At 37.5% G+C, this 25,190-nt stretch overlaps 1 protein-coding gene across 1 annotated transcript in view; it reads right to left on the bottom strand.

The window, feature by feature from the left end:
- LOC117342596 (filamin-A-like) overlaps positions 1-25,190 on the bottom strand; it is a 111,317-nt gene that overhangs the window by 81,113 nt on the left and 5,014 nt on the right. The window contains 11 exon segments of the mRNA XM_033904790.1: positions 3,902-4,048; positions 4,475-4,648; positions 4,894-5,031; positions 7,461-7,590; positions 8,017-8,145; positions 8,769-8,924; positions 9,618-9,805; positions 10,098-10,194; positions 11,773-11,986; positions 15,382-15,453; positions 18,236-18,425. Coding sequence (XP_033760681.1) covers positions 3,902-4,048; positions 4,475-4,648; positions 4,894-5,031; positions 7,461-7,590; positions 8,017-8,145; positions 8,769-8,924; positions 9,618-9,805; positions 10,098-10,194; positions 11,773-11,986; positions 15,382-15,453; positions 18,236-18,425 — 1,635 coding nt within the window.

Raw genomic sequence — 25,190 nt, 5'->3', positions numbered from 1 at the left:
GCTAAAAACAACAAATATAATTACATCACTCAAATCCTCATTAATTTAACGGACAACATTGAAATCATGTGTGGAGATTGTAAAAGTCAAAAACACTCCAAAAGTAATTTAGGTATGGGGGTTCCACAAGGTACCAGGGTTAATTATCACAACGTACCTGGGTTATCACAAGGTACCAGGGTTAATTATCACAAGGTACCAGGGTTATCACAAGGTACCAGGGTTATCACAAGGCACCAGGGTTAATTATCACAAGGTACAAGGGTTATTACAAGGTACCAGGGTCATTACAATGTACCAGGGTTATCACAAGGTACCAGGGTCATTACAATGTACCAGGGTTATTACAAGGTACCAGGGTTATTACAAGGTACAAAGGTTATCACAAGGAACAAAGGTTATCCCAAGGTACCAGGGTTATCACAAGGTACCAGGGTTATCACAAGGTACCAGGGTTATCATAAGGTACCAGGGTTATCATAAGGTACCAGGGTTATCACAAGGTACCAGGGTTATCATAAGGTACCAGGGTCATTACAAGGTACCAGGGTTATCACAAGGTACCAGGGTTATCACAAGGTACCAGGGTTATCATGGGGTACCAGGGTTTTCACAAGGTACTAGGGTTATTATGGGGTACCAGGGTTATCACAAGGTACCAGGGTTATTACAAGGTACCAGGGTTATTACAAGGTACCAGGGTTATCATGGGTACCAGGGTCATTACAAGGTACCAGGGTTATCATAAGGTACCAGGGTTATCATAAGGTACCAGGGTTATCACAAAGTACCAGGGTTATCATGGGTACCAGGGTTATTACAAGGTACCAGGGTTATTACAAGGTACCAGGGTTATCACAAGGTACCAGGGTTATTACAAGGTACCAGGGTTATCACAAGGTACCAGGGTCATCACAAGGTACCAGGGTCATTACAATGTACCAGGGTTATCACAAGGTACCAGGGTTATCATAAGGTACCAGGGTCATTACAAGGTACCAGGGTCATTACAAGGTACCAGGGTTATCACAAGGTACCAGGGTTATCACAAGGTACCAGGGTTATTATGGGGTACCAGGTTTATCACAAGGTACCAGGGTTTTCACAAGGTACTAGGGTTATCATGGGGTACCAGGGTTATCACAAGGTACCAGGGTTATTACAAGGTACCAGGGTTATCACAAAGTACCAGCGTTATTACAAGGTACCAGGGTTATCACAAGGTACCAGGGTTATTACAAGGTACCAGGGTTATTACAACGTACCAGGGTCATCACAAGGTACCAGGGTTATTACAAGGTACCAGGGTTATTACAAGGTACCAGGGTTATCACAAGGTACCAGGGTTATTACAAGGTACCAGGGTTATTACAAGGTACCAGGGTTATCACAAGGTACCAGCTGAGGGTTATTACAAGGTACCAGGGTTATTACAAGGTACCAGGGTTATTACAAGGTACCAGGGTCATTACAAGGTACCAGCTGAGGGTTATTACAAGGTACCAGGGCCATTACAAGGTACCAGGGTTATTACAATATATCAATGTAATTATATGTGATGATGATTATCAAAATGAGACACAATGATGGGTTCAGGAGTTGTTAGAACTCAGGTCAGTAAATGAGCTATAAGAGGGATAATATCATGACTGAACTAATATTATATAAGAGTACGCTTTTATACACAACTTAAATCTCCTAAACAATCCGGTTGATTGATGAAAAGATGCATTAACACAGTTTAGGTAGGTGTTTATTGTTGATGTTTGGACCACTGTTGTGACCTATGGGAAATAATATTATCAGGCAGAATTTGTCTGAATTTAAATTCAGATCAGATTCACAAGATTTCAACAGAGATCTAAGTGAGCTGTGAATACATATTTGTTTATTCTGTTTAATGACAGTTGTAAGTAAACACAAATTTAGGACTTTGTTGAAATGAATTTGTAAAATGATTTACGGGTGTATCTAGTAGTTAACACTACATATTTTGTACTAAATCTGTCTATACTATATAGAACCACTACCAGCCACATTCCCCCGCTATTATATAGTAGTATGTATAGACAGCCTCTCACCATCCATCTATGTAGTATTACAGTCTCTCACCATCCATCTATGTAGTATTACAGCCTCTCACCATCCATCTATGTAGTATCACAGTCTCTCACCATCCATCTATGTAGTATTACAGTCTCTCACCATCCATCTATGTAGTATTACAGCCTCTCACCATCCATCTATGTAGTATTACACAGTCTCTCACCATCCATCTATGTAGTATTACAGTCTCTCACCATCCATCTATGTAGTATTACACAGCCTCTCACCATCCATCTATGTAGTATTACAGCCTCTCACCATCCATCTATGTAGTATTACAGCCTCTCACCATCCATCTATGTAGTATTACAGTCTCTCACCATCCATCTATGTAGTATTACAGTCTCTCACCATCCATCTATGTAGTATTACAGCCTCTCACCATCCATCTATGTAGTATTACAGCCTCTCACCATCCATCTATGTAGTATTACAGCCTCTCACCATCCATCTATGTAGTATTACAGCCTCTCACCATCCATCTATGTAGTATTACAGTCTCTCACCATCCATCTATGTAGTATTACACAGCCTCTCACCATCCATCTATGTAGTATTACAGCCTCTCACCATCCATCTATGTAGTATTACAGTCTCTCACCATCCATCTATGTAGTATTACAGCCTCTCACCATCCATCTATGTAGTATTACAGTCTCTCACCATCCATCTATGTAGTATTACAGCCTCTCACCATCCATCTATGTAGTATTACAGCCTCTCACCATCCATCTATGTAGTATTACAGTCTCTCACCATCCATCTATGTAGTATTACAGTCTCTCACCATCCATCTATGTAGTATTACAGTCTCTCACCATCCATCTATGTAGTATTACAGCCTCTCACCATCCATCTATGTAGTATTACACAGCCTCTCACCATCCATCTATGTAGTATTACAGTCTCTCACCATCCATCTATGTAGTATTACAGTCTCTCACCATCCATCTATGTAGTATTACAGTCTCTCACCATCCATCTATGTAGTATTACAGCCTCTCACCATCCATCTATGTAGTATTACAGTCTCTCACCATCCATCTATGTAGTATTACAGTCTCTCACCATCCATCTATGTAGTATTACAGTCTCTCACCATCCATCTATGTAGTATTACAGTCTCTCACCATCCATCTATGTAGTATTACAGCCTCTCACCATCCATCTATGTAGTATTACAGTCTCTCACCATCCATCTATGTAGTATTACAGTCTCTCACCATCCATCTATGTAATATTATAGTCTCTCTCACTACCTATCCCGGCACAACCACACATACACACACCAATATCCATACCCATAGATGTCCTGACACCTTACTTTACATGCCCACATCCATACAAACAGACACCCACACACCTCATCTACACACGCCCACATCCATACACAGACACCCACACATCTCATCTCCACATGCCCACATCCATACAAACAGATGCCCTCACATCTCATCTCCGCACGCCCACATCCATACAAACAGACACCCACACACCTCATCTCCACACGCCCACATCCATACACAGACACACCCACCTCATCTACCCACGCCCACATCCATACAAACAGACACCCACACACCTCATCTCCACACGCCCACATCCATACACAGACACCCACACATCTCATCTCCACATGCCCACATCCATACAAACAGATGCCCTCACATCTCATCTCCGCACGCCCACATCCATACAAACAGACACCCACACACCTCATCTCCACACGCCCACATCCATACACAGACACACACACACCTCATCTACCCACGCCCACATCCGTACAAACACCTACCCATTATTTCCACATCTACGTTTCCAGACCCGGATCCTTGTGTGTCAACGACGAAGCTTGCTGTGCGGTTGACTGGAACCAAGGTGAGACCATCCCCAGAAACGGTAACCTGGGCCGAGTCGACAATCTCCAGTGTGTAGGGGGAACCTGTCATGATGACAACACCCGGACATGTCTATCAGTTTTATTAAAACATTAATTCTCCAACAATTCACCAACATCCCCAACATCCCCAATGATATACTACAATATATGATTTACCATTAATTGGTGACACATCATGTTAATTGATAAGGAGAATGAGAGTATACCAATGCTTCTGATTTCAGTTAATTGATGTAGAGTTTGTGTATAGATTTACCACGGAACACAAGAAGAATCATTGACACATACAAGCAGCAAAAACCCTCGTCTAATCAAATTTTCAATTTTTCACGAATGCATTTTCTTAACTTATTCTTGTGAAAAGCATTCATACCAAAATTTGAAGATGAAATTGTTTAATTTCCACTTGAAGCAAAATATGTACCTCTAGAAACTGTATTAATTCATATGATAATCTGAGTCACTGACCTCTGACCTCTGCGTCGCTGAAGTAGACCTCGACCCTGTATGTGCCTGCCCCCTGGGGCGTGAAATCAATGCTGTACAGGCCTACTCTGTCCTGATGGATATAGGCGGGGACATGTGAGCCGTTACATGACACCTGTACAGTTACCTCCCCTGTTCCAGCCTCCGACGTGTCAGCTGTATCAAAAAGACATATAAAACTATTTAGAGGTATTTAGAGATACAGATTAAAATAACCTAAATATTGCCATCCCACAATTGTATCCCAGGATAATATTTATGATGTTTGTTTCCTGCTGGAAATAAAACAAATATAATCAGTTTCGATAATATACAAATAACTTCAACTACTACATCTACGTCAAATAAGTGTAGTTGTTGAATTATAAAAAACTTAAAAAAAAAAAAACAACAACACTTACCATGAAATTTGAGTCCCATTCCAACAGCACCTCCTTCCAGTCCGTATACACGGACCTTAGATGGATCAAACACAGTCACATTGAATGGACTGTCCGAAACGTGTTCTCCATCATACAGTACGGATACCTGCCAGATACCTGGAACACAGACAGCATGTCAGTACTCGACAATGTTGATCAGACAAACAGCTTATGTTAGTACTCGACAATGTTGATCAGACATATTATTACTTATGTCAGTACTCGACAATGTTGATCAGACATATTATTACTTATGTCAGTACTCGACAATGTTGATCAGACATATTATTACTTATGTCAGTACTCGACAATGTTGATCAGACAAACAGCTTATGTTAGTACTCGACAATGTTGATTAACATACAGCTTATGTCAGTACTCGACAATGTTGATCAGACATATTATTACTTATGTCAGTACTCGACAATGTTGATCAGACAAACAGCTTATGTCAGTACTCGACAATGTTGATTAACATACAGCTTATGTCAGTACTCGACAATGTTGATCAGACATATTATTACTTATGTCAGTACTCGACAATGTTGATCAGACAAACAGCTTATGTTAGTACTCGACAATGTTAATTAACATACAGCTTATGTCAGTACTCGACAATGTTGATTAACATACAGCTTATGTCAGTACTCGACAATGTTGATCAGACAAACAGCTTATGTCAGTACTCGACAATGTTGATTAAACAAACAGCTTATGTCAGTACTCGACAATGTTGATTAACATACAGCTTATGTCAGTACTCGACAATGTTGATTAACATACAGCTTATGTCAGTACTCGACAATGTTGATTAACATACAGCTTATGTCAGTACTCGACAATGTTGATTAACATACAGCTTATGTCAGTACTGGACAATGTTGGTCAGACATACAGCTTATGTTAGTACTCGACAATGTTGATCAGACATACAGCTTATGTCAGTACTCGACAATGTTGATCAGACAAACAGCTTATGTCAGTACTCGACAATGTTGATTAGATATATAGCTTATGTCAGTACTCGACAATGTTGATCAGACATATTATTACTTATGTCAGTACTCGACAATGTTGATCAGACAAACAGCTTATGTTAGTACTCGACAATGTTGATTAACATACAGCTTATGTCAGTACTCGACAATGTTGATTAACATACAGCTTATGTCAGTACTCGACAATGTTGATCAGACAAACAGCTTATGTCAGTACTGGACAATGTTGATCAGACAAACAGCTTATGTCAGTACTCGACAATGTTGATTAACATACAGCTTATGTCAGTACTCGACAATGTTGATTAACATACAGCTTATGTCAGTACTGGACAATGTTGGTCAGACATACAGCTTATGTTAGTACTCGACAATGTTGATCAGACATACAGCTTATGTCAGTACTCGACAATGTTGATCAGACAAACAGCTTATGTCAGTACTCGACAATGTTGATTAGATATATAGCTTATGTCAGTACTCGACAATGTTGATCAAACATACAGCTTATGTCAGTACTCGACAATGTTGATCAGACAAACAGCTTATGTCAGTACTCGACAATGTTGATCAAACATACAGCTTATGTCAGTACTCGACAATGTTGATCAGACATACAGCTTATGTCAGTACTCGACAATGTTGATCAGACATACAGCTTATGTCAGTACTTGACAATGTTGATCAGATATACAGCTTATGTCAGTACTCGACAATGTTGATCAGACATACAGCTTATGTCAGTACTCAACAATGTTGATCAGACAAACAGCTTATGTTAGTACTGGACAATGTTGGTCAGACATACAGCTTATGTCAGTACTCAACAATGTTGATCAGACAAACAGCTTATGTCAGTACTCAACAATGTTGATCAGACAAACAGCTTATGTCAGTACTCAACAATGTTGATCAGACAAACAGCTTATGTCAGTACTCGACAATGTTGGTCAGACATACAGCTTATGTCAGTACTCGACAATGTTGGTCAGACATACAGCTTATGTCAGTACTCGACAATGTTGATCACATATACAGCTTATGTCAGTACTCAACAATGTTGATCAGACAAACAGCTTATGTCAGTACTCAACAATGTTGATCAGACATACAGCTTATGTCAGTACTCGACAATGTTGATCACATATACAGCTTATGTCAGTACTCAACAATGTTGATCAGACAAACAGCTTATGTCAGTACTCAACAATGTTGATCAGACAAACAGCTTATGTCAGTACTCAACAATGTTGATCAGACAAACAGCTTATGTCAGTACTCGACAATGTTGGTCAGACATACAGCTTATGTCAGTACTCGACAATGTTGGTCAGACATACAGCTTATGTCAGTACTCGACAATGTTGATCACATATACAGCTTATGTCAGTACTCAACAATGTTGATCACACATATTACTGTATTACTTATGTCAGTACTCAACAATGTTGATCAGATATTATAATTCTGATATGCAGCGTTTTACTGTAAATTAAATCTGGCCGAGACCGATGATTAAATTTCAACATTAAGTAAGGAATCACCTACCAACTTCTGATGGTGTAAAGTGCATCACATAATTGCCGTTACGATAAACAGCTGCTAAGTTTTGGGTACGTCCATTAGGTGCTCTTGCCTCACATTGGATGTCGCCCTGTCCTGCACTCGTCACATCAACCTAGCAACATAAATAACAGTTAAAAACAGGATCAAATTAATCAAAGGACGTTTATCTTGTTAATCATCCAACCTCTAACCGACCTCTAACCCGTTTTTATATCATTGTATTTTGCAGTAATGATGTCAGCTTACAGTGCCCACAGTATTTTTTTTTTTTCTGTATTTATTTGATTTTTATGTAAAAAATTGTTAGATAAATTAGTACAATGAATACAACTACAAACATATTCTAATTCCATATTTCATTTCTATGAAAAATGCTGAAATGAATTTCTATCTAAATTAACCCCCATCTAGTGGTATTAGCATATCTGATAACCAAAGGGTATCTCTAACTCTGATAAGGTCACTGTATAATCCAAGGGGCCGATGAGGTTGGACAGATGAGCTCAGCCTACCTTTATACACTGTGACTGTAACTAACCTTAAGTTCAGAGATAAGACCCGCAGCACACCTGTCAGGGCCGATGTATCTGACCCTTGACCTATCAGCTATGACCTTGAAGGACACTGGACATCCAACAATGAGGGAGTTCTCGCAAAAAACATTCAGCTGTAAAAATATAAAACCATACAGTTATATCAACATAAATAAAGTTAATGGATGTATGTCATAAACAGAACAATTTGAATTCATGTGCTGATTAACTAAAATATTTTCAACTTTACAATTTAGAGGAAGATAGTATGACCTTGCTGACATTGGAGTTGTTATGCTTCATGGTTATTTTCCATGTTTTCGATTCAATTCAAGAACTGTTCGAGATAGATATTTGGAGATAATGGGCACTACATCACAGGGTCAGTCCAAATAAGGAATAGTGAGTATATAATTTAGTACTTTAAATCCAGACAATGGTAAGTGTTGTTAATTATGAAAAGGAAAGTATAGAGGTCCAGGTGTCAAATATAACCACTTACCTGGAGCTACAGCTTACAAAAATAATTCAGTAGTTTTAATAAATCATGTTCACGAACCCATCAGTGTCCTAGGGGTGAAATAGATCATAGCTGTTTGTGTATGTGTGGGGATCGGATCACAAAATCATATTTGCATGCAAAACAACTGATGAGTAAAGAGGATCTTTGAAAATGAATATTGATATTGAAGTTTGAAAACGTTTGTAATTATGTGGGTTTTAATAAATAACATCTAGATATAGTGGTAATCCTCACCCTGTGGTGCCCAGTCTCTGTAGGGGTGAATGTTCCCGTAGTACGACTTCCCACCCAGTTGAAGTATACTGTAGGATTGGAGTCCGGTCCCTTTATCTCGGCCCGCACATCTCCTGCGGTCAGTTCAGGATCGTCAATACGAAGTGAGAAATCGGCCTGAAAAAGTTCACGAAAAATTCACAAATCAAGTAGACTTTTATTATAAACTAATTAAAGGTTAACATGTTTCGAAAATATAATATGAATAAATTATAAATCACAGTTTGGGAAAATGAAAGCATACTAGAAACATTGATTTTGAAATGATTTCAAGAAAAACAAAAAAAACTTGGCAAGTTACAAGTCTCCATCAGATGTCGAATTATATGCCAAAAATACATAGATGATATATTCATAATAAACAAGCTTGTTCCATGCCATACAGCCCAACAAACCTTTTCTTTGATGTAGGTCAAAGGTCAAAATATAGGTCTGTGACCTACTTTTGACAGACACATCACCTCACCTCAGTGAACTCGTGCTCTAAGTATGAAGTGTCAAGTAATTTAGGTGATAGAGCCCATACAATTTTTTTCTTTGATCTATGTCAAAGGTCAAAATGTAGGTCCCTATGACCTTCTTTTGAATGTGGGAGATACAGACCGGACACATTTTTTCTTTGATGTTATATCAGACAGTTTAAATGTAAAAATATCAATGTTTATATTATAGACAAAAACAAAGAAAAATTATCTTTAACATAACAGATTATTTATTTAGAGAACAAGTGAGAAATTAAAAACTTACTCAAAGATATCTAATATAAGAACGGAAACAAATACTTAGTAACAGAACAAAGACTTGTGGTACCTCCTGGTCAACAAAGACATTCCTCGGTCCTGCTTCCATTACAACTTTTTCTGCTGCAGTGCGGACAGGTTTGAAGTTGCTGAAGTATGCAGCATATGCCATGATCCCGATATGGTCCACCTCGGGGTCACACATCTCCTTGGAAGTGAGGATGGGCTCCACACCGAGTCTACGGGCCGCATCAATACCTGGTCAATACACAAATCTTAATGGTGATTTCTGACGCAACAAAACATATCATAATCATTACAAGGTTTAAGTATGAATGGAGGCACGAAGCCAGTACTAATACTGAGTGGGAGATATACGACTATAAAACATCTATCTTTACGATAGCTTACTAATAAGTATATACCTGAAGCAGGTGGGAAAAGTACCCACTGGTCCAGAGTTGTTAAAGATGTAACACTTTAAAAACTATGCCAAACATTTGTGGTAAGCTACAGGGCATACAGATGTTTTACTTTCCTACTGTCTTACCTAACTGTAAGTTTTCTGCTGGACTCCCAACAGGTGAAGTCGGCTCTCCAAGGGAGGTAACTAGGTTACACAGAAGTCTGCCGTCAGCCCAGTCGTCCTGTAGAACACATCTTGAACAATTATTTCTTATAATTGGTGACACCTGATTTTACCAACACTACTAAATACATTATATACCGGTACTCACTGTGATACAATATTTTACATGTCTATTAATCATTCAATGGAGATTACAGATAAAAATTGTCAAATCAGTAAATATAAACACTCGGCAGCCATACGATACCTGATACAGTTATAGAAATGCTAAGTTGAAATATCAGATACAGTTATAGAAATGCTAAGTCACGATACCTGATACAGCTATAGAAATGCTAAGTCACGACACCTGATACAGCTATAGAAATGCTAAGTCACGACACCCGATACAGCTATAGAAATGCTAAGTCACGACACCTGATACAGTTATAGAAATGCTAAGTCACGACACCTGATACAGTTATAGAAATGCTAAGTCACAATACGTGATACAGTTATAGAAATGCTAAGTCACGACACCTGATACAGTTATAGAAATGCTAAGTCACAATACCTGATACAGTTATAGAAATGCTAAGTCACGACACCTGATACAGCTATAGAAATGCTAAGTCACAATACGTGATACAGTTATAGAAATGCTAAGTCACAATACGTGATACAGTTATAGAAATGCTAAGTCACAATACGTGATACAGTTATAGAAATGCTAAGTCACAATACCCGATACAGCTATAGAAATGCTAAGTCACGACACCCGATACAGCTATAGAAATGCTAAGTCACGACACCCGATACAGCTATAGAAATGCTAAGTCACGACACCTGATACAGCTATAGAAATGCTAAGTCACGACACCCGATACAGCTATAGAAATGCTAAGTCACGACACCCGATACAGCTATAGAAATGCTAAGTCACGACACCCGATACAGCTATAGAAATGCTAAGTCACGACACCTGATACAGTTATAGAAATGCTAAGTCACGACACCTGATACAGTTATAGAAATGCTAAGTCACAATACGTGATACAGTTATAGAAATGCTAAGTCACGACACCTGATACAGTTATAGAAATGCTAAGTCACAATACCTGATACAGTTATAGAAATGCTAAGTCACGACACCTGATACAGCTATAGAAATGCTAAGTCACAATACGTGATACAGTTATAGAAATGCTAAGTCACAATACGTGATACAGTTATAGAAATGCTAAGTCACAATACGTGATACAGTTATAGAAATGCTAAGTCACAATACCCGATACAGCTATAGAAATGCTAAGTCACGACACCCGATACAGCTATAGAAATGCTAAGTCACGACACCCGATACAGCTATAGAAATGCTAAGTCACGACACCTGATACAGTTATAGAAATGCTAAGTCACGACACCTGATACAGTTATAGAAATGCTAAGTCACGATACGTGATACAGTTATAGAAATGCTAAGTCACAATACGTGATACAGTTATAGAAATGCTAAGTCACAATACCCGATACAGTTATAGAAATGCTAAGTCACGATACGTGGATTCTCAAACGAGATTTAACTCCAGATAATAGGATTTTAGAGAAGTATATATATATATAGAGTCAGCATTCTAAACCAGATTTGAATACCTACCGTGAAGTTGTTGAAGCTACCAGTCTTGAGAAGGTTGCGGACCATGTTCCTGGTTGCATTGTAGCCCGGTGAGTCAATCTTCATGAAGTATGACAGATAAGTCATTCCGGAGAGTTCATCAAGGTCAGGACTGGACAGATCCTCAGGACGTACCACTAAAGGGATGTTAAAGTGCTTCTTGGCCAGATTCATGGCATTGCTACAGTTGTTTAGACTGTGGGCAAGAAAAAGGGCCAACTTAGCCAATACAAATCAACTATTTAATGTAACATCTGTGATTGTGTAACACCACACAAACCAATCTTCATTTATATTTCTTTGATTGTGAGAAAATTTCATTATTGATGTGATATATGTAACACTCAAAAAATGCTACCTCCCATAAAAAAGATTTCCAATCAAATGTCACACATCTGAATACAGAAAACACTGATACATATGCTAATGTAGTCAGGAGCCATGTTGGTCTGAGGCACCAGGAAAACGGCGAAATGTAATTAAATGTTAAGGGGAGATAACTCCTCTTCATGTGATAAAAAGAACAAGAGGCCCATGGGGCCTGTATCGCTCACCTGGTTGGATTTGACCAAATGTCAAAATAATGTTCATGTTCAATTCCTTTTGTTTGTTAACCTCAAACAATGATATATATGGTTATAGTATGGGGATCCCAACTGCTTTAATGAAATAATGAAGTCCAGACTCTCTGAGTTTATAACATGCATTTATAACTTGACTAATATGACTAGTAGCAATATAAAGGAATTACCTTTATTTCCCCTATGGGGCCCCGCCCCTTTGGCCCCTTTGGCCCCTCGGGGGTCAGAGTCATCATTTATGCAAAATCTGTTCCCCTTCCCACAAGAATGTTTCTGACCAAATTGGGTTAAAATCCATTCATAACTTTATGACTAGTAGCGATTTGAAGGAATTACCTCTCTTTCCCTATTAGGCCCCGCCCCTTTGGCCCCTTGGGGATCAGAGTCACCATTTATGCAAAACCTGTTCCCCTTCACATAAGAATGTTTCTGACCAAATTGAGTTCAAATCCATTGATAACTTTATGATTAGTAGCGATTTGAAGGAATTACCTCTATTTCCCTATTAGGCCCCGCCCCTTTGGCCCCTTGAGGGTCAGAGTCACCATTTATGCAAAATCTGTTCCCCTTCCCCCAGTGATGTTTCTGACCAAATTGGGTTCAAATCCTTTCATAACTTTATGACTAGTAGCGATTTAAAGGAATTACCTCTATTTCACCATTAGGCCCCGCCCCTTTGGTCCCTCGGGGGTCAGAGTCACCATTTATGCAAAATCTGTTCCCCTTCCCCCAATGATGTTTCTGACCAAATTGGGTTCAAATCCTTTCATAACTTTATGACTAGTAGCGATTTGAAGGAATTACCTCTCTTTCCCTATTAGGCCCCGCCCCTTTGGCCCCCTGGGGGTCAGAGTCACCATTTATGCAAAACCTGTTCCCCTTCACATAAGAATGTTTCTGACCAAATTGGGTTCAAATCCTTTCATAACTTTATGACTAGTAGCGATTTGAAGGAATTACCTCTATTTCCCTATTAGGCCCCGCCCCTTTGGCCCCTTGAGGGTCAGAGTCACCATTTATGCAAAATCTGTTTCCCTTCCCCCAATGATGTTTCTGACCAAATTGGGTTCAAATCCTTTCATAACTTTATGACAAGTAGCAATTTAAAGGAATTGCCTCTATTTCCCAATTAAGTCCCACCCCTTTGGCCCCTTGGGGGTCAGAGTCACCATTTATGCAAAATCTGTTCCCCTTCCCCCAATGATGTTTCTGATGAAAGTGGGTTCAAATCCATTCATAACTTTATGACTAGTAGCGATTTAAAGGAATTGCCTCAATTTCCTCTATTTGGCCCCTCCCCTCAGGCCCCTTGGGGGTCAGAGTCATCATTTATGCAAAATCTGATCCCCATCCGCCAAGGATGTTTCTGACCAAATTTGGTCAAAATCCAATAAGAACTTTATGACTAGTAGCGATTTGAAGCAAATGTTGACGGACGGACGGACGGCGGACGACAGACGACGGACGCCGCACCATGGCATAAGCTCACCGGACCTTCGGTCCAGGTGAGCTAAAAATGACAATAATATGTTGTATTATTTTTATTTTCATAGTAAGGTAATGTTTTTATCCTATAATCAAATATTTCTCATAATCTATCCCTGCAATAAAGGTTATATGATTTTATTCATGACAAAATAGTTATATTGAAAAAATAATAACCTTGTGACATTGTAAACCACTCATTAGGGAATGTGGTTCTTACAAAGGGAGATAAATCCTCTGGTTCTGATTGCTAAAGTGTAGTGGTATTGTATAGACATACAAAAGTGTAGTAGTATTGTATACACATACAAAAGTGTAGTAGTATTGTATAGACATACAAAAGTGTAGTAGTATTGTATGGACATACAAAAGTGTAGAAGTATTGTATGGACATACAAAAGTGTAGAAGTATTGTATGGACATACAAAAGTGTAGTAGTATTGTATGGACATACAAAAGTGTAGTAATATTGTATGGACATACAAAAGTGTAGAAGTATTGTATGGACATACAAAAGTGTAGTAGTATTGTATGGACATACAAAAGTGTAGAAGTATTGTAGGGACATACAAAAGTGTAGTAGTATTGTATGGACATACAAAAGTGTAGTAGTATTGTATGGACATACAAAAGTGTACTAGTATTGTATGGACATACAAAAGTGTAGTAGTATTGTATGGACATACAAAAGTGTAGTAGTATTGTATAGACATACAAAAGTGTAGTAGTATTGTATGGACATACAAAAGTGTAGTAGTATTGTATGGACATACAAAAGTGTAGAAGTATTGTATGGACATACAAAAGTGTAGAAGTATTGTATGGACACACAAAAGTGTAGTAGTATTGTATAGACATACAAAAGTGTAGAAGTATTGTATGGACATACAAAAGTGTAGTAGTATTGTATGGACATACAAAAGTGTAGTAGTATTGTATGGACATACAAAAGCGTAGTAGTATTGTATAGGACATACAAAAGTGTAGTAGTATTGTATGAACATACAAAAGTGTAGTAGTATTGTAGACATACAAAAGTGTAGTAGTATTGTATGGACATACAAAAGTGTAGTAGTATTGTATGGACATACAAAAGTGTAGTAGTATTGTATAGACATACAAAAGTGTAGTAGTATTGTATAGACATACAAAAGTGTAGTAGTATTGTATGGACATACAAAAGTGTAGTAGTATTGTATGGACATACAAAAGTGTAGAAGTATTGTATGGACATACAAAAGTGTAGTAGTATTGTATAGACATACAAAAGTGTAGTAGTATTGTATGGACATACAAAAGTGTAGAAGTATTGTATGGACATACAAAAGTGTAGTAGTATTGTATAGACATACAAAAGTGTAGTAGTATTGTATGGACATACAAAAGTGTAGAAGTATTGTATAGACATACAAAAGTGTAGAAGTATTCTATAGACATACAAAAGTGTAGTAGTATTGTATAGACATACAAAAGTGTAGTAGTATTGTATAGACATACAAAAGTGAAGAAGTATTATTGTACATACCTATCACTATGACTGAGGTATCTCCAGTTGGCTGCCTCCTCAATGTTAGGGTTGCAGTAATTTACAAGTGCACTGTGTAGGAAAAAAACATAAATCATGACTGTCATTATATGACCAACGCACTCGACTAAAATAAAAACTAGATACGGACATTTGATACACCAGGTCAATAAACTAGGTACGGACATTTGATACACCGGGTCAATAAACTAGGTACAGACATTTGATACACCGGGTCAATAAACTAGGTACAGACATTTGATACACCAGGTCAATAAACTAGGTACGGACATTTAATACACCGGGTCAATAAACTAGGTACAGACATTTGATACACCGGGTCAATAAACTAGGTACGGACATTTGATACACCAGGTTAATAAACTAGGTACGGACATTTGATACACCAGGTTAATAAACTAGGTACAGACATTTGATACACCAGGTTAATAAACTAGGTACAGACATTTGATACACCAGGTTAATAAACTAGGTACAGACATTTGATACACCAGGTCAATAAACTAGGTACAGACATTTGATACACCAGGTCAATAAACTAGGTACAGACATTTGATACACCAGGTCAATAAACTAGGTACGGACATTTGATACACCAGGTCAATAAACTAGGTATGAACATTTGATACACCAGGTCAATAAACTAGGTATAGACATTTGATACACCGGGTCAATAAACTAGGTACGGACATTTGATACACTAGGTCAATAAACTAGGTACGGACATTTGATACACCAGGTCAATAAACTAGGTACGGACATTTGATACACTAGGTCAATAAACTAGGTACGGACATTTGATACACCGGGTTAATAAACTAGGTATGGACATTTGATACACTAGGTCAATAAACTAGGTACGGACATTTGATACACCGGGTCAATAAACTAGGTATGGACATTTGATACACCGGGTCAATAAACTAGGTACGGACATTTGATACACCGGGTCAATAAACTAGGTATGGACATTTGATACACCGGGTCAATAAACTAGGCACAGCCATTTGATACACCGGGTCAATAAACTAGGTACGGACATTTGATACACCAGGTATGGACATTTGATACACCGGGTCAATAATCTAGGTACAGACATTTGATACACCGGGTCAATAAACTAGGTATGGACATTTGATACACCAGGGTCAATAAACTAGGTACAGACATTTGATACACCGGGTCAATAAACTAGGTACGGACATTTGATACACCGGGTCAATAAACTAGGTACGGACATTTGATACACCAGGTCAATAAACTAGGTACTGGACATTTGATACACCAGGTCAATAAACTAGGTACGGACATTTGATACACCAGGTCAATAAACTAGGTACAGGACATTTGATACACCGGGTCAATAAACTAGGTACGGGACATTTGATACACCGGGTCAATAAACTAGGTACGGACATTTGATACACCAGGGTCAATAAACTAGGTACGGACATTTGATACACCGGGTCAATAAACTAGGTACGGACATTTGATACACCGGGTCAATAAACTAGGTACGGACATTTGATACACCAGGGTCAATAAACTAGGTACGGACATTTGATACACCAAGTCAATAAACTAGGTATGGACATTTGATACACCAGGTCAATAAACTAGGTACGGACATTTGATACACCGGGTCAATAAACTAGATACGGACATTTGATACACCGGGTCAATAAACTAGGTATGGACATTTGATACACCAGGTCAATAAACTAGGTATGAACATTTGATACACCGAGTCAATAAACTAGGTATGGACATTTGATACACCGGGTCAATAAACTAGGTACGGACATTTGATACACCGGGTTAATAAACTAGGTACGGACATTTGATGCACCAGGTCAATAAACTAGGTACGGACATTTGATACACCAGGTCAATAAACTAGGTACGGACATTTGATACACCGGGTCAATAAACAAGGTATGGACATTTGATACACCAGGTCAATAAACTAGGTATGGACATTTGATACACCAGGTTAATAAACTAGGTACAGACATTCGATACACCGGGTCAATAAACTAGGTACGGACATTTGATACACAGGGTCAATAAACTAGGTACAACATTTGATACGCTAGGTCAATAAACTAGGTACGGACATTTGATACACCAGGTCAATAAATTAGGTACGGCCATTTGATACACTGGGTCAATAAACTAGGTATGGACATTTGATACACCGGGTCAATAAACTAGGTACGGACATTTGATACACCAGGTCAATAAACTAGGTACGGACATTTGATACACCGGGTCAATAAACAAGGTATGGACATTTGATACACCAGGTCAATAAACTAGTTACGGACATTTGATACACCAGGTCAATAAACTAGGTATGGACATTTGATACACCGGGTCAATAAACTAGGTACGGACATTTGATACACCAGGTCAATAAACTAGGTACGGGCATTTGATACACCAGGTTAATAAACTAGGTACGGACATTTGATACACCGGGTCAATAAACTAGGTACGGACATTTGATACACCAGGTCAATAAACTAGGTACGAACATTTGGTACACCGGGTCAATAAACTAGTTATGGCTATTAGATACACCGGGTCAATAAACTAGGTACGGACATTTGATACACAGGGTCAATAAACTAGGTACGGACATTTGATACACCGGGTCAATAGAAATAACATTTGTTGGCATGGTCAGTGTCAATCCAGTAAGTTCTGTAAAGTATTCATACATCATATTTGATGAGAGCTTCCATTTTGTTTATAATTTAACTACACAACTTCTATGTCTGATTATGTACTACAATTTTTAACTGAACATGGACATTTGTCGTGGACTTACTGGAGAGCGACGCCATCATTCCAACAGGAAGTGAAATTTGTGATGTTGCATTCTGGAATTACAGCCCGTAACCAAGCTAACATCAACTTTTTGGCGGGGAACTTGGTCTTGCCGATTTGGTACCGCAGGATAAGATGCCATATCAATCCCAAAATCAACTTCAGGTTACCATTGGAAATATCGTCACTGCCTGTAATGATAAGGTCATATAGAAACAAGATTCATTCTCCACATTTTTACAGGTTTCTTAAAACGATATACAACAACATGACAGAGATACATTCATCAGTGTGCACACTGAAATTAAGGGTTTATTATAGCAATTGGTGGACTTCCCTCATTTTGTAACCCCATAACGCCTTAGACTACTGAGACTACAAACTCCAGTAATGTTTTAGGTGAAAATCCCGATTCAGGGATTTCTAGGTACACAGCATAATGATAAACAATAACTTTCATTTTGTATGATAAAGGAAGGTAAACAAATGTATTTGTATGATAAAGGAAAGTAAACAATGTATTTGTATGATAAAGGGAGGTAAACAAATGTATTTTGTATGATAAAGGAAAGTAAACAAATGTATTTTGTATGATAAAGGAAAGTAAACAAATGTATTTTGTATGATAAAGGAAAGTAAACAATGTATTTTGTATGATAAAGGAAAGTAAACAATGTATTTTGTATGATAAAGGAAGACAAACAAATGTATTTTGTATGATAAAGGGAGGTAAACAATGTATTTTGTATGATAAAGGGAGGTAAACAAATGTATTTTGTATGATAAAGGAAAGTAAACAAATGTATTTTGTATGATAAAGGAAAGTAAACAATGTATTTTGTATGATAAAGGAAGACAAACAAATGTATTTTGTATGATAAAGGGAGGTAAACAAATGTATTTTGTATGATAAAGGAAGGTAAACAAATGTATTTTGTATGATAAAGGAAGGTAAACAAATGTATTTTGTATGATAAAGGGAGGTAAACAAATGTATTTTGTATGATAAAGGGAGGTAAACAAATGTATTTTGTATGATAAAGGGAGGTAAACAAATGTATTTTGTATGATAAAGGAAAGTAAACAAATGTATTTTGTATGATAAAGGGAGGTAAACAAATGTATTTTGTATGATAAAGGAAAGTAAACAAATGTATTTTGTATGATAAAGGAAAGTAAACAATGTATTTTGTATGATAAAGGAAGACAAACAAATGTATTTTGTATGATAAAGGGAGGTAAACAATGTATTTTGTATGATAAAGGAAAGTAAACAATGTATTTGTATGATAAAGGAAGGTAAACAAATGTATTTTGTATGATAGAGGAAGGTAAACAATGTATTTTGTATGATAAAGGAAGGTAAACAAATGTATTTTGTATGATAAAGGGAGGTAAACAAATGTATTTTGTATGATAAAGGAAAGTAAACAAATGTATTTTGTATGATAAAGGGAGGCAAACAAATGTATTTTGTATGATAAAGGAAGGCAAACAAATGTATTTTGTATGATAAAGGGAGGTAAACAAATGTATTTTGTATGATAAAGGAAAGTAAACAAATGTATTTTGTATGATAAAGGAAGGTAAACAAATTTATGTATTTTGTATGATAAAGGAAGGTAAACAATCATTCCTTTTCTTTTTTTAATTTCTTCTCTTTTTTTTTTTTTGTCTTGTTTTGTTTTCTCTCAAAAAACTGCAACTGCCTTTCCAAATGTGAAATGATACATACATGGTCTACCACAAAATTCTATGGGTGGACATGGTTCAACACTGTCCTATGTACAGCCATGGTAGACCATGTTTTGTTTAATGAGACAAACAAGATTTTAATGTTATATGATCTCTACCTTTTTTTCTACCAATAAAACCACTAAAGACATCGCTCCAATACCGTTCAAAAGTTCATACATCTGATGATATAATGTACAGCCAAACATGTGAATGCTTGGTAAAGCTACAATATAGGTATTGGGTATGTACAGGGTATGTACTTCACAATGCTATTAAGGACAATGTATACAAAGTATTTCATTTTGCATGATATAGATACACCCTTTCAAATCAAATTCTCTTTTTATAATCAATCGTCTTATTAGGCTAGTTTTGGAAAGATTCTTTTGTGAAGAATATAATGAGAACATCCACCAGGTATTATACAGTATATTTAACTGTTAAATCGTTACTTCAATGAGCGATATGTTCCAAACATCTCCTGCAGTGTTAGTCAATAGTATTATATAAATAATAGATGAGATCCAGAGAAACACAAGTAGCTGACAGACACCATATTAGAGCCGACAGACATCTCACCTTATGTTAGAGCTGTGTCAGTTTGTATGGCCATACCATTCAATAACCGATATTTCAAAATAAATTTTTGCGATTGCATGTTATATTAAATCAAATAATACCTTTAAATTTGTGTTTGACTTTATTTGATTATTCAAGAAAATGTAAGATTTTTTTGTAAGCTAGAGATATATTTTCAAAGCTAGAAAATGTTTGTACATGTAATACATAAATGTCCTCTCTGTCACTTGACACTCCGAACCACAGTTTGGTGAGGATCACACCAGCAGTTCTTGAGATAATTAGCTAGTTACATTGCATCGGGACAGGACGAAATGCAATGGGACAGGACGGAATGTGATGGGACAGGATGGAGTGTGATGGGACAGAACGGAATGTGATGGGACAGGACGGAATGCGATGGGACAGGACGGAATGCGATGGGACAGGACGGAGTGTGATGGGACAGGACGGAATGCGATGGGACAGGACGGAATGCGATGGGACAGGTCGGAATGTGATGGGACAGGATGGAGTGTGATGGGACAGGACGGAATGCGATGGGACAGGTCGGAATGCGATGGGACAGGATGGAATGCGATGGGACAGGTCGGAATGCGATGGGACAGGATGGAATGCGATGGGACAGGACGGAAGGCGATGGGACAGGACGGACAGACATGGGTTACACTATATGTGCCCCAATTTCATGGCGGGGAAATAACTATCCAAAAGGATTAAAAGGTGAAAATATAAAACTGCTGTCATAAGGTAATAGCTAGAAGCATCGAAGGTGTTAGAAATACTACACAGACATTAAGTGGCGTGTAATCAGCTGATCACCTTATATACCTGTACATCAATTCATGTAAAATCACCTTATATACCTGTACATCAATTCATGTAAAATCACCTTATATACCTGTACATCAATTCATGTAAAATCACCTTATATACCTGTACATCAATTCATGTAAAATCACCTTATATACCTGTACATCAATTCATGTAAAATCACCTTATATACCTGTACATCAATTCATGTAAAATCACCTTATATACCTGTACATCAATTCATGTAAAATCACCTTATATACCTGTACATCAATTCATGTAAAATCACCTTATATACCTGTACATCAATTCATGTAAAATCACCTTATATACCTGTACATCAATTCATGTAAAATCACCTTATATACCTGTACATCAATTCATGTAAAATCTACAATCTTATACCTGTACATCAATTCATGTAAAATCTACAATCTTGTAGGAATTTAAAAATGTAATTAAATAGCCCAAGCACAACATCAAATGTGGCTTAAATATACAAAAGATCTTTCAGTTTGTATTTGAATGAAAACTGAGTTTAACGCACATGTGGGTAGTATTCCTCCGCCACATGATCCAACTCGACAGTTACGCGGCCCTAGGTCGGGCTTGCCAGTCTACCGCTTTACTGTCTGGGCTAAAACAAAACTCCCAATAATGCAAAGCAAGAAAGGACTGCATCATTACGCAAATGCAAAGAATTCAAATAAAACCTACCCCCACCATCGGACTGCGGATTGCTCTACCTGGTAAGCTTAAGGTAAATCCCCTAACAAAAACAGTAAGCAGGTGACCGTATGACTTTATGACTCGTGTAAAAGGAAACAGAGAAATGGTATCCGCAGCTGTACCAGGATTCGAACCCGGGACCCTCCAAACTCTAGACGGACACTCTTCCAACTGAGCTACCTGTTCACTGATGATTGACCAAGTCGAGTTCTGCGACAACTTGTACTATACAACTAAAACCTAACAAAACTATCAAAAGTTATGTATCAGTAAAAATCTGCACTGTTTTCCTTCCATAGACAGATTCTAAATTTGTTTCTAATTATTGTGACCCCTTAACTGATTGCCATCTCATGAGGTAGGACTGATTGGGTTGGGTGCTTGTTTTCTCCCATTTCGATGCTAACAGTAGTGGAAGGCACCATTTCTTTTAAGAATCTTTCACTTGAACAGAACAGAGCACACCTATTGCAGTCTGATATATTGTGATGCCTGCCTACAGAGCATTAAGGTGTAACTGGTATGTTGTGATGCCTGCCTACAGAGCATTAAGGTGTAACTGGTATGTTGTGATGCCTGCCTTACAGAGCATTAAGGTGTAGCTGGCCATGGAATTACAGTCCGATATATTGTCATGCCTGCCTACAGAGCATTAAGGTGTAGCTGGTATTACAGTCCGATATATTGTCATGCCTGCCTACAGAGCATTAAGGTGTAACTGGTATATTGTGATGCCCGCCTACAGAGCATTAAGGTGTAACTGGTATATTGTGATGCCTGCCTACAGACCATTAAGGTGTAACTGGTATATTGTGATGCCCGCCTACAGAGCATTAAGGTGTAGCTGGTATTACAGTCCGATATATCGTCATGCCTGCATTCCTACAGAGCATTAAGGTGTAGCTGGTATATTGTGATGCCTCATGCCTACAGAGCATTAAGGTGTAACTGGTATGTAATATCAGACAAGTGGACGTACCTCCACACCTAAATACCTGTATGGTGTATAATACCCAGCATGGAGTATATGTAAAGGATTATGGGCGTAGATTTTAAGAACAGACAAACAAACCTTCACCCTTTTAGATATCCTGTCTGGTATATTACAACATATTATCTGTCATTGTAAGGAGAGGATGGTTACCACTGTAGGGGACGGGATTTAGGTATAATAGGCAAACTGTCTTATATATCCTGTCAATAACTACAACCTTAGCCGGAACGCTTTATATGTATATATGTAATCAAAGAATGTCACATGACAATGATATTGAATAACATTTTAAATCCTTGTGGCTATCTTCAGGTGATTACATAATATTGATCGTCTTACCAAGATTATTATTATGTAGTACAAACAATATTATAAGGGGCCAGGTTACATAGCGAAATATCAGGGGAGTTAATTATTTAAATATTGGACGCAGTTTGGAGAATAGAGTAAAACAATTGTCCCCTAGGTACATGTACGTACTTCAGATGTTTATGTGCAGTGGGTGTTTGACACGTAATTGTCACATGCTAGAGTGGGTAGGTGCATGCGAGGTGTTTGTCATTCTAGCTGTTGATGCCTGTGTACGCATACCAGCAAAATTCTAAATTAAAAGTTAACATTTACATATATGAAAATAAATCTAGCTTACAGGTGCCTTAAAAGCTGGTTCACCTCCCGTTTTATGTATACATGTATTTCCTTTTTCTTGTCTTTTTCAAAAATAAGGTTTCAGTTTGAGTGTCTTGCAAATGGCTCACTAAAGTAAATCTTCTTTTATGCAAAACACTTTTCAAACATTAATCAATATGTATATTAAAAACAGTATGTTTTTGGAGTGGTAGTTGTACTGTATTAGTGGAGTTCGTGCATATATATATATATCATTATCTTCAATAAATGTTGGCTGTTCTGTATAATGTCCACACTAATTGTTATCCACACTTACTAATTGCAGTTTGCGTTTGTCTTTTGGCTTACACTAGATGGTTTGGTTTAACATTTTTTTTACAATTCCATGAGTTATTGTGAACATCACAATGACAGCTTAACAGAATTATTTAAAATCCATCAAGGTGGTCCATTTCAAACTATGAAGGCCAAAAAGGACAGTTTCAAAGCCAAGTTTCAAAGTCATATATTCGAAAAGGCCAATGGTGACATGAGTTAACATTATAGTCAAATGGAACACTTCACTGACTAAATATCATAGATCAATCCAATAGTGTTAGTCAAATGGAACACTCCACTGACTAAATATCATAGATCAATCCAATAGTGTTAGTGAAATGAATTGAACAGCCTCAATAATCTAGCTATCAGATTGGCCAATTATATTTAAGACTGCAATGGGTGTTTTTCAAACCTCCAAATTTTGGTGGAGGTATAGTGACACAAAGGTGATTTAAAATCTAAAACTTTCCACAACAAAGGTTTGTATTAGTAATTAGGTCTATACTGCATGAATTAGGTTGCTGTGATGTATATATCAGGCTGGAGCAGTATTCGATTTCGGACCTTACGAATATATACTAAAGTAAGTAAAAGGTCAATGTACATAAACAAGATATGGACAACAAACTTTCTGCCTCATTGACAGTATTTGCCCAGTGGCTAGTCAGTGGTCAGTCAGAGAGAATGTGATCAGTTCACAATAGATGTACACATAGCATGAAGGTCATCCTACCACAGGTCAAGTCAGGTCATTTATGTCTTCATGTCATAGGTCAAGTCAGGTCATTTATGTCTTCATGTCATCATAGGTCAAGTCAGGTCATTTATGTCTTCATGTCATAGGTCAAGTCAGGTCATTTATGTCTTCATGTCATAGGTCAAGTCAGGTCATTTATGTCTTCGTGTCATAGGTCAAGTCAGGTCATTTATGTCTTCGTGTCATAGGTCAAGTCAGGTCATTTATGTCTTCGTGACATGAAAGTCAAGTGTGGTAAAATGCCATATAAGGACCATTTATGTTGAAATATGCTTGTTATATCATTTTTTGCTATCAATAATATTGTCAGGATGCAACTTTAAGGCGAAAAAGTTGATTGATTAGCATAAAAAAATTAAAACAATTTTTTTTTTTTATTAATTTCATGTTTTAAGA

This window comes from Pecten maximus, chromosome 14, assembly GCF_902652985.1.
Source record: "Pecten maximus chromosome 14, xPecMax1.1, whole genome shotgun sequence".
NCBI classification, from domain to species: Eukaryota; Metazoa; Mollusca; class Bivalvia; order Pectinida; family Pectinidae; genus Pecten; species Pecten maximus.
Note: the sequence above shows the minus strand (reverse complement) of the source record. Positions and strands in the feature narration are given on the sequence as shown.